At 35.1% G+C, this 15,854-nt stretch overlaps 1 protein-coding gene across 1 annotated transcript in view; it reads right to left on the reverse strand.

The window, feature by feature from the left end:
• Positions 1–5,355: 5,355 nt before the first annotated feature.
• The window catches only part of LOC149779615 (uncharacterized), a 55,159-nt gene continuing 44,660 nt past the window's right edge, over positions 5,356–15,854 (reverse strand). Inside the window, exon 7 of the mRNA XM_089940403.1 lies at positions 5,356–15,492. Coding sequence (XP_089796529.1) covers positions 14,099–15,492 — 1,394 coding nt within the window. The 3' untranslated portion in view covers positions 5,356–14,098. The remainder of the gene's footprint in view (positions 15,493–15,854) is intronic.

Genomic DNA, 15,854 nt, shown 5'->3' on the forward strand with positions numbered 1-15,854 from the left:
TTAATTGTATCTTCTATTCGCGTCTTCAGAAGTCGGTCAGTTGTAGGTATAGTGCGATAGCATGATTGACTGTATCGCAGCATACACTACTCAGCCCAGATGTCAGCATAAGCAGATTATAACGTAACAATGCACTGTAAAGATGAGGTTGTCAATACGAACAAAGGATCGTTTGTGTAACAGATTGATTCCAATGCATTGCTTAGTCAAGTTTGTGGCTTCCTTTCGTTCTCCCTTTTAATTTATCCAGTCCAAATCCATGACTTTATGTACAAATTAAATAACCAAAGAGTATGTCGCCAAAAAAATCGCCAGATGGGATATTTTTGTCGCCAATAAGGAAACAAAATCGCAATTTGTGACATTGGCGAAGCCCAGGATGATCCCTGCTGATTATAATCATACTTTAGCTCCATTCTTAATGATTGGGTTAGTTTCAGCAGGTTTGACCGCTCTAGTGGTTAGAGTGTCTGCCACGGATGCAGGAGGTCATGGGTTTGATCCCCGGCCTAGTCATACCAAAGACTTTAAAAAAATGGTACTAACAGCTGCCTTGCTTGGCAGTTAGCATTAAGAAATTAGTGTTAGGACTGGTCGGCCTGGTGTCAGGATAATGTGACTGGGTGGGACATCATGCTACATGTCTGCGGCATGATGCCCCAGTGCTAGACATCACTATAAACTGCCACACTGCAGACATCATAGCAATATGACTGAAAAATTGTTAAAGCTGCGTTAAAAATCCAAATCACACAAATACTCAACAGGTATGAAAATGTTTGAAGTTTTTAAGTGTTTAAAATCTTTCTATAAGGTATATGGTTTATAATGTGTACCCAGATATTGATCATGTAAGAAGAGCTGTGTGAAGATTTTCATGGAGGCATTCACATTCTTGCTCTGAAACTGTCCACACCAAACCATATATTTTCCCTATATTTTTAGATCACCTACATCCATTTGGCATCCATTGTCTATCAACAATTGCTTGCTACCATATTTCTGATCCAGTTTCAGTCAAACTTTGGAATGTGGCTGTGTGTCATTCAGATATTGGACGAGTTCAGTAATAAGCAACATTTAGGCAGATCAGTGCATCTCGTTAGCTTCGTCTTTTTACTACAATGGATGCTGTATTTTTGATCCAATTTAGAATATATGCTTACAATAATTATCAACATGTTGGAAAAATTTGATAATGAGATGCACGCTTACTAATGGGGTGCTCTTGCATCTGATTTAACTTGTTACATAATTTAATTTTGATCAAACTTGAAATGTGGGCTAGTATAATTAAGGTCTTGGATGGGTTCAAGAATGAGCTAGATCCCCATACATTAACAAAGTAATTTTGTATCTAACTCGCTGAGCATGTTACCCCTCTGGAGGCCATAGTTTTGGTCAAACTTGGAATATATACTTGTAGAATAAAGATCTACTGCTATTTCTTATCCGCTTTGATCAAACTTAGAACAAATGCTTATATGAAGAGTTTGGACAGAGTAATGAGTCAGATGCATGCATATTAATGAGGACCACTCCAGTGGCTTAAGTAGTTAAAGTGTCCGCCTTGGATCCAGGAGGTCGTGGGTTCAAACCCTGGCCCAGTCGTACCAAAGACTCATAAAAATGGTACTGGCATTCAATATTAAGAGCTTAGTGTTAGGACTGAGTGGCCTGGTGTCAGAATAATGATGTGACTGGGTGGGACATGATGCAGCATGTCTGGGGGATGATGGTCCAGTGATAGATGCCACAATGCAGATATTGTAGTGATATAACTAGTAAATTGTTAAAGCTACATTAAAAATCCAAATCACACACACACACACCTACACTGTAGTCATTGTAGTGATATAACTAGTAAATTGTTAAAGCTACATTAAAAATCCAAATCACACACACACACACCTACACTGTAGTCATTGTAGTGATATAACTAGTAAATTGTTAAAGCTACATTAAAAATCCAAATCACACACACATATTAATCAGGTTAATCTTGCATCAGTTTGTTACTATTATGGAAGCCACATTTCTGCATCAGTTTGTTACTATTGTGGAAGCCACATTTCTGCATCAATTTGTTACTATTATGGAAGCCACATTTCTGATCCATTTGTGATCAGACTGAAAATATTTTCTTGTATCTGCATGACCTTGGATGTATTTGATAATGAGCGAGATTCCCACATTTTAATGATGTGATCATGAATCCGATTGGCGTAACTTGTTATCACTGATATTTTTAAACGGATTTGGAACAAAATTGGACACAAAAGGAAGGCCAAATTAATTATGTCAAGATCTGTAACAGTTTACATAATTGATAAGAAGTAAGCGTATTAATAGGTGATCTTGCATCTGAATGGCTGAGCTGTTTACCACTCTGGATGTTATAATTGTGGTCTGAGTTTGGTCAAAGTTGAAATATAGGCTTATATCTTCAAGATCATGGATAGATTTGATGATGAGCAAGATTCACCCATCCTAATGAAGTGATCTAGCACCTGACTGGCTGAACTTTTACTGGTTTTAATAAAAAATTCAAGAATTGTTTATTGTGCATGTGTGTGTGTGTGATTTGGTGTTTTAACATAGCTTTAAAATTTCAGTCATATTGTTACGATGTATGCATTGTGACAGTTTATAGTGATGTCTAGCACAGAGGCATCATGCTGCAGATATGTGGCATCATGTCTCACCCAGTCACATTATCCTGACACCAGGCTGACCAGTCCTAGCACTAACCTCTTAATTCTGAACATCTAGCACGGCAGCTGTTAGTAGCATTTTGAGAAGTCTTTGGTATGACTCATATGGGGTTCACACCTGTGACCTCCATCATCTGAGGCAGGCGTTTTAACCAATAGGTCACTGGAGCAGTCAAATTGTTCGGTATGTAGTGATTAGCGCAACCATACTTCCACAAGTTAATGAGACACAAAAAATTTCTTAAGAAACACTCGATCAGTAGAAAATCCTTCTTGGAGCCAGCTTGTGCTTGGATCTTATTTCCAGTTTCAAGTTGTTCAGATGGAGAATTTTGTCCTCGATTTCCCATACAGCATTTGTTTAAAGTATATTTTTTTTTGTATGTAAAAAAATTATAAGCATATTTAATGCAGAAGAGTGTGATTTTTATATTGAATAATACAATGAGACAAATAGTCATGAGATTTACACGTATTTATTTTTCCCATAAAAATGGAAAATGACCTTTATTCAGTATAGTTCTTTAGGCTAATATAATCAAGGTTTCACACAAGGTCAGTAACACACTGGATCTAATGAATTCACTGAAATTAGCCAAACCTTTTGCCACTGTGAAGACTACTTGGATCAGACTTGATAAATAGGCTCAAGGCATCAAGATATTGGATGCATACAATTATGAGCCAAATCATTGCTATATAAAATGAGGTGATTTTGCATCTGATTGGTTGCTTCATAATGCATTTTGCATCTGATTGGTTGCTTTCTCTTTGATATTTTTATTAAATTTGGTAAATAGGGTTATATCAGACAAGATATATAATGGTTTTTATAATGAGCAAGTACTGTACATATTCATGACTGAGCTACTTGAGACGGTACGACCAAATTTTACTCAAAGTTGGTAAATAAGCCAAGATCATTAAGATGTTGGACAGTTGCTATCATGAGTGAGACCAGTGTATATTTATCTTGCATTTAATTGGCTGATGACTACCTATCAGGAGAGTATCTTTGATAGGATTTTGACTAAACTTGGTACATAGGCCTATGTCATCAAGCTGTTGGTTGAGTTTCATTATGATTGAAATTCATGCATCTTAATGATGTGATCATGCATTTGATTGGGTCAACATTCTATCAATTATACTTCTGATCAATTTTGATCAGATGTCTTAAATTATATATTGTCAAGATGTTGGATAGGTTTCATTATGACCAAGGTCTTTGCATATTAATGATGTGATTATGCATTTGATTGGTTCAGCAATCTTGCAACTATACTACTTAAATAGCCTTGTATTATCAAGATGTTGGATGGGTTTTATAATGAGTGATCATATATGATTGGCTGAGCTTGTAACCACTCTGGACTTCAGTTGCATACACTGAATTTACTGCTTTTTGTTTGTGTAGTCATATGGGCTTAAATGACATGCACTGAATTCACTGTTTTCATTGGGTACCAATGTTTGTGGATTTTGTGATTACCAATATTATTTTGTGGTAATGCAAGCCGCAAATTGAAAGACTCACTGCCATCTCACCTCTGTCTGCGTGGGTTCGCGTCTCGGATTCGGCCAATGTGGGTACATGAGAAAGCTTGCCAGTAGCTTCTCGAAGATCGGTGGTTCTTTCTGGGGATTTTCCGGGTTCTTCCTCCACCATTAATACTGGCCACCATGTATAGCCTATTGTGCGCTGAAAAATGGCATTAAACCCTACAACAACAATAATTATTTATACCAGTGATTTAAATACCATTATAAAAATGTAAAGATCTAGTCAGTTAGGGATAGGTACTAAAACAATGCAAATGACAGTAAACCAAGAAAAGTTTTTATGGGGTCCATATATAAACTTTTGAGTTTGAATTTCAACTATTACAATGCTTTATACATGTTCAAAAACCAGAAACTTGAAAGGCAATGGTACTTTGTGATTTTTCCAAAGAACATGGCAGTGGGGAGGCTGCCATCTTGTTCAAGGGAAAATTGCAACACACCACTGTTTTGTGCTAGATGCGTGCAACCCCAGGATACTGATTAGTTAAATGAATGGTACAACAGAAGAGATGTTCTCTATGATTAGATCTTGACTCACCTAAAGACACAGACCCTTAAGCCAAGGTAATTATCTCCACAAAAGACAAAGTATTTCACTGGACATGCATAATTAAAATGGGCTCTGAGAAAGTGAGGCTGGTTTGCTGATTGTTTCTTTAGCAGTTTTAAATGTGAAACGTTAATACAAATTTTGTCTTGTGTTCCATTTGCTCAATGGAATAGTGAATAGTAAATGTGATCAAAATTAAAAATGCAATGAAAACATTTTGGTTTATTTACAAAATAACTGTTTTGATCAGACACGCACACTATAAAACCATCTCGAGTAGTAGATAATCCAGTGCTCTTGACCCAAACAATATGTTGTATTTTTAAAGAATAAATAGAAACTAACATTATTCCACAAATAAAGGAGTTTTAAAAAATTATACAAACCATGACATTGCATTTTCTTGAACTCTAATGTTGTCACATTTCTCAGATATTGTCTAATTTCATTGGACTGCATAAAGTTGTGGTGAGTGTTATAACTCTAAAATGTTTATTGGGAAGTAAAGGAGGACATAAAACAAGCATAATTTTATATTTATTACTATACCATCAAAAAGTGTCATTACATTAGTATATTTTTTTCAAATTTATGAAATTATGCATGAGAGTTAAATCTTAATAACAATGTAAAGATCTAAATTGTCGATTTTCCACATCTTTCATTTAAAAAAAAAACATGTAATACTCCTGAAATGCAGGTACACAAGGGAGTGATATGTTACTATGAAATTACTTGTTACAGTACAGGGTTCAGGTCTGGTGTGTGTGTGTGTGCTATGACACTCTGAATATAAGCCTGTTTCATGGATTTTTCTGACCTTAAATTTGTCTTGTTTGGTCATGTAAAAAAGGATAAATATTTATACTCCGCAAGTTTAATGTAATTTAGAGATCTTCAAAGGTTAACCAAATATTATCGAAGTATTCAAGTTGTGTCAGAGTTGCTAAGCAAACACACAGGTGCATCAAGAAAATGTAACAAGATTCCTCCTAGGTTTTTGGGTGAGGGGTGGTAATAGACTGGTTCATTGGCCTCATTATAGTATGTACCTAATATAATTACCAACCTACACCCCTGCAGATAAATGCAATAATGGTAAAGCTAAACAATTTTTTTATTGGAAAACGAATATGTATTCTATACAAAAATTATTGGAATGATATATAATAATATAGAAATGTAAATAAATATAAAATTAAAATTTTGGATAATGATTTTTATGCAAACACAATGCCAGAGGATTAATTTACAGTTGTATTATCATATGAAAAGTAAATGTGATATGAAACATGTATTGATAAAGTCATACAGATTATCAAAAATTACTATCAACGCTTCATAGATGGTTAAATTTATACAAGTCTTTCATGTTAACATACAATGATGAATATACTAAAGAATTACATTTTTGTACAATCCAGTCTTCATGAAATATCTATTTTACCTTAATGGCACAACACGCTGTATATTTACAAGGAGATATCGTAGATTGATACTGAAATGACTAAACTGATTCATTCTTATATATGTCAAGAATGAATTACACAAACTTGATTTTATCATTATTCAATTTTTGGAATAATTTCTCCAATATACTGGCCTGGAGATTGATTGTTCAGACAGGTTATTTCAAAACTTTTTTTTTGCATCTCTCATATTATAAAGCATATGTATACAAAATATCTCTTTTAATCATAAAAAAAGAACAAATACATATGGTAGACAAAAGCTGATAAAGAATATCAACATTTATTTTGTATTAAAATTCAAAAACGTCTTTATGACATTTTCTATCTTAAAGTTTTCCTGACAATATTTAAGTTTGTTTCACATTTCTTATGACTAGTTCAGATTACAAATAAGACTCATCAAATGTTTCGTGCTTGTATTTACTTGCAAATTCATTAAAGCATCCGCCTCGGATGCGGGAGGACATGGGTTCGATCCCCAGCTTAGTCATACCAAAGACTTTCAAAAATGGTACTAATAGCTGCCTTGCTTGGTGCTCAGCATTAAGAGGTTAGTGTTAGGACTGGTTGGCCTGGTGTCAGGATAATGTGACTGGGTGGGACATATGCTACATGTCTGAAAAATTGTTAAAGCAATGTTAAAAATCCAAATCACACACACAAACTTGCAAATTCATCAAGCATTTTCTTATGTTAAAGTGAGGTAGCAAACTTGCATTACTGGTATTTTTTTAGCAATATACTCGATTAAAATGAAATGATAATACAAGGTAAAATACAGGTATGAAAACTATAAGAAAATGTCGCACAAGAATTCTGGCACATTGTATTCAATATTCTGACATGAAAACTAATGAAGTCGGTGTAATTTAGGAAGCGTTGGTTTTAATGGCACTTTTAGCACATCAAGCTGATGGAATGAGAGACAAGTGCATTTCCCATGGACACAGTGAGGCAGCCAATCTGGGCTGCATACATGGTAGGTATAAAATTCATAATTGGAATATGTGTCCATTTCTCTGCCACCTAAGCTACTACAGTTCACTTTATTTAGCAAATAACACTGCTAATGCTTCAGACTTACTAAATTACTTCCACCTTTACCTAACATGATGATTAATTGGGTTAATTATCAGTCAGTTTAATACCAGTAACAAAAATACAGTATACCCTTAAAACTCCTTGTGGGACTTAAACAAATAAATGGGAGTTGATACAAATTAGTTTAGAATACAAAAAAAAATTTAAGGTACCAGTCTGTAGATTTCAAGCTTTATATGTACAATATGAATTTAGAGACTCCAGGAATAATTTTATTTCTATGGAAACAATTGGTCTCCTCTTGTACTAAAAGAAATGTAATTTTCTGCAAAATCAAGAAAATTGATACCCAAAAAATAAATAATTCCTGAAGAATATAACATCTGTATACTGCTGGACACAAGGTTTTAATACACCATTCATTCATTCATTTATTCATTCATTTCTTCCAAAATTTTAAATTTTATATACAATGCAGCAAACATAAAGTATAACATTACGTACAAAAGAACATATATATATTTATGATAGAAGAAATTAAACTTGGTACAGTTAGTACTGATTTTCAAATGTTCATCTTGTACATACATGCACAAAATAGATAAAAACTTTACAAAGTGCACATATACTCTTGTAGAGCTTGTTCCAGAATAACCTGAATGAGTTCCTGCCATTCAGTGACTGTGGCACTATCTTCCTATAGGGAGAAAGGTGATATGGCCATCTCTCACTGGGCAAGTGGCCATAATAAATACCATATATATTCGTTTATAATGTCGAGTTCAACTGCAAATTGCACACGCCCACATCTGTCATCATATAATGTGCTGGCAGATCGGGGTCTGTTTAGTTTGTTTGGAGTAATCAGTAGAGAAAAACAACATAGACCCTGATCTGCAAGCGCATTATGGTATGGCAGATTAGGATCTTTGTTGTTTGCAGATTGACTCTGCTTATAAGCTAGTATAGACTGTACATCTCTACAGAAAGTAAATTGAGATATAAACAGAAATTTGGCTACTTACTCATTGACAATATTCACCGGAAATAAACAAGATTATGCTAAATAGTTATTGAATTTAATGGCAAAGGCATGCATTATCACCATGTAAATACAGATGACAATACAGTTTTACAGAAGATCAGTGGCAATAACACGGTTGCATCAACACCTGTATATCTTGAGCAACTGTGAAATAAATCTGTCTTTCCTTGCTGCATAGAAACTAAATCATTATCCTAGTTAGTAATTTAAGAAATGTTCCTCATCAGTTTGCATCCTTTCAGCTTATGCAGACACTCCATATGTCATAAAGTTGACCCTGAAAGGTGGTGTACTATGGCCTAAAATCGCAATAGTTACTAGGCAAAGAATATGTGCTTGAATAGTACTGTCCCCTTTCTGAATCTTACAAAAAAGAGGTTAGGATAAACTTGATTTAGTCAAATATTTTTTTCATATAGCAACACATAGTTCTTATTCTCCATGCTCACTGAATCTTCCTCATTACTATATTTTGTCCCCTGCTTTTTACATGAAGCATAGGAGTGTAGTTCTACTAAGGAAACTGGCTTGGTGGCAATGGTGGTGTAGTAAAGGAGTTAAGGTACACTTCGAAAAGAAACTCAGGATGACAGAAAACTGACAAGTGAAATCATTTGAGGTCTCAGCAACAAAAAGTTGGATACAAAATATGGGTCCAACATTTACCAGCCATAACTCCACTAATGATGATATAGGAAGCTGATCATCAAATTTTGCTGAAATATCAATATATAATTGTTTACCTAACTTCACTGAAATCCAATAATGCTCAATAGACTTGTTGTGTGCAACACAAAATGCAAGTTTTGCACAAACTGGATCCATATCTCCAATAAATGATGCATGCTGAATACTGAAAAATCAAATTATGCCAAGGTGTCAATAACGTAAATTTGCCAACCAGGGGAGTACAATAATCAAAGGTAATTATTCTGCTAAAAGATACTGCTTGCTGAACATGTACTAAAGCAACAAACTCGGCCGTGGTTCATTAATATCAAACTGCCTACTACATTGATTGAAAATCTAAAATTACGATCGCTGTATAAAAATTAACGTGGGTGGGTATGAATAAGGGGCCATAACTCTGCTAAATGATGCAGCAAGTTCAAACTTTTGCCTGTCTGAGATCTTGTGAATATCAAGCTGTATAGCAAATTTGGTTGAAATCCAATCCCAATTAATGGGTTATTGAGCATAAATTAAAAATTAAGTTACTGGATCCAAAATACACAGGTCAAAACTCTGCTAAAAGCTGATACTGAATGCAGATTATCAAGCCCAGCCAAGGTCCTATCAATATCAAGAGAATCCCCTCCACCAGAATCATGTGACTTACTTTGCAGACTCAAAAGTGGGTGGGTCTGACAATCAAGGATTATAGCTATGATAAATGATTCATAGTGCTGCCAACTCAACCAAGCCAATGTCTCAAGAAAACCCACCTGTCTACCACTTCTGGTCATATTTAAAAGTATCACTGTGCTGAGATATAAGAGAAGGAGTCTGACAACCAGGGGCTATAACTCTACCAGAAAACAATGCAGAATACTATCAAAATTCATCCAATGTGTTATGAAAATCATGGTTCAAACCAAATTTGGTTGACAAGAGAAACTTATTAAGGAAGTTATTCTGAAGTGGGTGGATCCAACACCGCTAAATAATGTAGAATGCTGACAATATACATCTGCCTGTCTCATCAGTATCAAGTATTTCAAATTTAACTCCAATAATAGTTAAGGGAGTTATTATGCAGAAACGAAAGTGGGTGGGAAAGACAACAAAGCTAAATGATGATGTAGAATGCTGAGAACTGATCTCTGACAGGGTCTCATCAATATAGTATATAAGCCATATAACAAATATGCTTGAAATACGATCATAATGAAGAGTTATTGTGTAGAAATAAAAGTGCAAAGGATAGATGGATGGAAAGGTGAAAGGACGGATTGATGAACAGACCTATTTAATCTGTCCCATTTTCTACCAAAAGCAGGGGAAAAAATAAAAGCTTCAAATGGAAGAATACTCGGTTAATCATGACTGCAAAAATGCAAACCATTTGAAAAATGAATGTACCTGAATTTCTGTAGTTTTAACCAAACTCACAAAGGGTGTACAGTGACTTATTAATATGTAATAAGATGACATACCGTGTTTGTTCCTATTATTTACAACATGTTAATATAATAAGTACATAATAACATCTCAACAAATACCCTTTCAAAACTGTTAAAATACTAATGGCACACAAATTTCAAAATTTTCACCTACTATATGTGACATGATTCAGATTTTTTATGATACATGATGTTATTTTAATTAATCTAATTAATCTAAACGCTTGTTGTGAAGGCTTGTTAAAAATTGTACATAGAGTCTAACGGTAAAAAAACCATGGGAACTTAACAAACCTGGAATCTTTCAATATCCTTAACACGTCATAGTTATGATTGTCTTGGATCCCAAAGGAGTGAATTTTTAAAATGATAATACGTTTGCTGGAAACAAATCTAAAAGCAGATCATCACAACCATATCTTAAACAAGAGACCCAAGAAGGCATGTTATTGTTCACCTGGCACCTTGCATATAATAGTCTAAAAGTCTGTTGCAGCAATAATGCTGGTAAGATGGGTTGAAAGACACCTGTTTCATGGTCCTTTTTACAATCATAATGTCCTAATAAGCATCTTCAAATGTTTTTTTGTATTTCCATCAATGGAACAATATCTAAGGGAAATAACTGCTATCAGGCCTCCTCAGTTACACAATTCGAGTTGCCTCCCTTTTCATAGCAAAATTGAGCTGGAATGTCACTCGATGTAGAAAATTTAAGAAAGCCCCCCCCCCCCACTATTACTATCAGAAATATACACAGTTAATAAGAATGGGTATTGTGACATACATATGGAGGGACTTAAAAACAAAATTTGTTAGAATTATTAGTAATACAAAATACAGTTGATAAAAGAAAATGGATACAATGCCATATGCATGGAGTGATATTATATCACTCAGTAGCAAACTTTGTTATATACTTTTCACTTTTCAAAAACAGCATCTACACACTTAAAAGGATTACTGGGGAAACAAGGTACATGATATAATAATGATTAAAGTACTTCTATGATTCAATATTGTATTGAATGAGTGTAGGACACAAAATTAATTGCTTTTAATGATGGTGATTATTTTACAAAAAACAAACCTGAAAGAATATTATCCATTAGCATTTTTCATATTAAAGATTAATAATTCTATATTATCACTGAGCCTAACGGATCCATTAATGGATCTGCAAATGTCTGGACTATCTTTCATTTACACCACAATGCGTTCAGTTCAGCATTGTAAATAATATCCATTCTGTAGCTCAGTAACTTTTCATGCAAGTTTCTTGAAATGTTGCTAAAATTACCAATTCATTTTGTATGCTAATTATTTTAACTTCATTAGTATTAAGAGACAGCAACAATAACCACTTCTGTAATGGTCTTATCATATGTGTTAGAGTCTATTTTTGAAACAGGATTGAGTGGTTATGAAAGACGTTGCATGCCACAGGTAAACAAACATCATCTGCATCTCTTAGTTTTATTTAACTACCTTAAATATCTACTTAATGTCTACTTATGACATGATTTGTCCAATGAGTAATAAAAACTAATTTCAAACAAAATTTTCTTACTTGTGAGAAGCACATCATCTCGTATGATTTAAGTACATGTACGGGGATGCAGCAAGGCTGCCAGGACTTTATCTGAAGTGGCAGCTCCCCCTTGTCACCAAATTAAGGGGGGAGTAGAAAAGGAGGGGGAAGAGGAAATGGCTATAGTCCAATATTTACCTAAAACTTCAATATCCATCTTTCTTCCTGCTACACTCTGTTAGAGGCCTAATTAAATCAAAATCTTTAAAAGTATTAATCTGTTAAATGTTCTGAATGTAAGCTGTTCCTTACTTGTGTATGAATACTGTTCAGTGCTGAGTGTTCCTTACCTGTGCATGAATACTGTTCAGTGCTGAGTGTTCCTTACCTGTGTATGAATACTGTTCAGTGCTGAGTGTTCCTTACCTGTGTATGAATACTGTTCAGTGCTGAGAAGCCCCTTTCACAGTGGGCTGTCTGAAGGGTCATATACATAGCTAGCTTGGCAAGATTGAATAAGTTTGGAACAGAACAATATTCATACACAGGAAAGGAACAGCTTAAACTCTGAACACTGAACAGATTAATGCTTATACATAGCTGGAATTAGGATGCGGTTTTGGATTAGGATTTTAAGTTCATTAATGCAATAGTATGCTTTTCCAGACAGGGGAATTTTGATCAGATAAACAACTTACTAATTTCATTGTTAGATTCTTATTTAAAAAATTTATTTTAACCCTTATAGGGCTATAAGGTTTTGTAGCACAATATTCCACAGTCTAAACTGTATGAGAATAGAAATAAAAATTGCACTCTACTTTAAACTGTATGTATTTTTTAATTCAGCTTGTTATTCTGCCTTTTCTACATTTTAAGATACTGCAGGAATGGGGGCTTGACAAGCATGCCATCCATTTTTGTCCATCCAGCATGTATGCCAGACTTATAATTAACACCATTTTCAGGCTCAAAATCATTCAGTGGTATCTCCATTAACACTTTTCAAGCTCCAATAATTTGGCATACTTCATAACTTTAAAAATAAATTGCTATCATCACTAACATCAGCCAGTATTTGCCAAACAAAATCTTTATGTAAAGATGAACCAACCTGGGAATCAGCCACTCTGGGTTTTCTAGGTAGCCCATATTTTAAACATGCATCAGTAATACTTCTTGATGCAGGGTATAAACTACAACTAAATGCTTGTTCCAGGGCCCAATGTACAAATCAGATTTAGTTGAACAACCATTCATGTCAAGCTGAAGAACTCAGATATGTAAAAAGTTACGAAAAAAAGATGTGAAAAGTGCTACTATATCTCTACCACCATGAATGATGCTGTGACAAGCACTTTAATGGGTGAATAAAAATTGTATACATTCATAACTTAAAACTAATTTGCAGGAGTTTTCGCACATCACTGGTCTCCAAGTCTGAGAATTTGCATACATTTTGTGTGATTTATGCAATCGTCTGCACTGGCAACATCCGTGGGTATGCAACTTCCAAGAAATCACAAGGACGGCAACTAATTTAGCAATGAATTTTGCTGAATATGAACACTGACCATTCCTTTACAAATAATTAACTTTTCAACAGGTCATGGAGGCATCAAAGAAATCTGCATGTGAACAAACCACTGGTATTCAGCATGTATCAAGTGGGTGTGTTGGCAGTATGTTGATACAATTGGTTCTGAAATCATTCATGCACAAAAAAAATAAGGTAACTTTATCTACATTTCCAGATGCTTATGTGAAAGTTGACTGAGCCACTGATGCAGATATCATTTGCGATCAGTAGTGGATATCATCTGCAATGCTGCGCTGAACTATGACCAACTGCTTTGGCTTGCATATTACTCTTTCTGTAATTTAAAGTGATATTTACAAGATACATAATTATTTACATTTGCCATGAAAAAAAAATTTCTTTATAGTTTTCTTTTTATGAATTCCATTACATACATAAAAAGGTATTTAAATTGAAATATCGATACATACATATAAATTCAATACATAAGGTGCTATACATTTCTAAAGAACCTTTTCAGATGAAACTTTCATTAACAGGTTTGGATTCGATTCGCAGCCGAGAGTTTGAAAAATTGTGTCCTCTGTCTTCCTCCCTGTCTATGTCATACTGTTGGGAATGTGCATAAGACTGATATGACGGGCTCGTTGGTTTGACAGAGTGTGAGGTTTGTCGTTGCTGCATTTTTGCTGCCATAGCCTTGTGTTGCTCGATAATACTAGTTACAGATAGTTCTTGCAAGTGATCATGGTCATGCTGATATGCTGGATTTACATAGGGAATTTTCCCTACTGCATGTTGCACAACTCTTCTACCACCAAATCCTCCATCCCCATCTTCTTCATCCTCATCTGCATTGCTTCCATAAGGAGGGTGATTAGGTCCACTACTAATTGCATATGGTTGCCTCGTGGGCAAACCTCCCTGAATTTTGTGAGAATCATAAGCTGGTGTATTTAATTTCGTAAAACCACTCTTTTGCCAACCCTCAAAACCACCATTATCACTCTTAACCATCTTTGTGTCTTTCATATATCTGTCCTGTCGAGATGGGCTTAAAATATTATCATCACCAAAACCACTGTCAGAGGCATCGGAACTAACTGACCGTCCACTACCCTGATGAACATGATTGCCTCGAGACAAACCCCCTGAGAAACCATATCCATTGCCTTTTCTTTCTACAGTGGCACCAGTTTTCTCACTGTAATGTTGTCCTGGAATGTTCCTTTGTTCCACATAGTTCCGATTAGAATATTCACTCCTGTCCTGGACAGGGCGTGGATTATTTTCATTCCTGGATGCAGGCTGTGGTTGTTGCTGCTGATGAATGTCATTTTTGAATCTGGATTCAGAATTGGGGCGATATGAAGGACTGTAGCTTTCATATGAATTTTCTGGATCAGTCCTTTGTCTTGGAGAAGGCACTGGGCCATTATTATATCTATCATTGTATGGTATATGGTTAAGTCTATCATATGACAACTCTGACTGGGCGGGATAATGCAAAGGTTCATAGTTTGTTGGTGAATCACTACGGCTATGTGGTGATCTAGGATGTTCTAAATCTACACTATTGTGTGGTGATCTGGATGGTTCATATTTTGCAGATGGTACATGAAGTTCAACTGGAACTTCGTATTTAGTTCGGGCCATAGCAGCTGCTTGTCTTCTCCGACCAACAATCTTTCCAGGTGTTGTTTGATGCGGAACATCATTAAGGCTTGTTTCCTCTGAAGAATTCTCCAGAATAACATCAAGCATTTCATCAGAGGAATATTCCCTGAAGGCAGGGTCTATACCAGTAGCCCCTTCCAATTCTTCCTCTTCCTCATCTTCCTCAGACTCTGGGACTGGAACTGTAGCACGGTCATCAAAATACCACCTGGGCATTATTTCCATTAATTCACCTGAAATATCGAAAAAGTGCGGGTATTTTGCTGATGATAAAACCTCACAGAATGTCATTAACAATCCCTATCTTTACATGTGAATCCCTTCTTTGCACATATAGCCAAATTTTCATCTGCCAAAAACTGACCAACTTGGAAAGCATCACTACGATCAAGTATTACCATGATTATTACCAAGTCTCCTTCTGGAAGTCAAATGTTATTCAATTCACACTGAAAGGAGAAAATGATGTTCCAATTGATTACATAAAGTGCCATGTTTGAATTTTAAAATGTATGTATAACTTAATCTCATCTGCCCATCTAGGACTGCTCCTAAGTGGTTAGAGTATTCGCCTTTGTTGTGCAAGGTAGCAGAT

Source organism: Sinohyriopsis cumingii, chromosome 17, assembly GCF_028554795.1.
Source record: "Sinohyriopsis cumingii isolate HCF-2022 chromosome 17, ASM2855479v2, whole genome shotgun sequence".
Lineage (NCBI taxonomy): Eukaryota > Metazoa > Mollusca > Bivalvia > Unionida > Unionidae > Sinohyriopsis > Sinohyriopsis cumingii.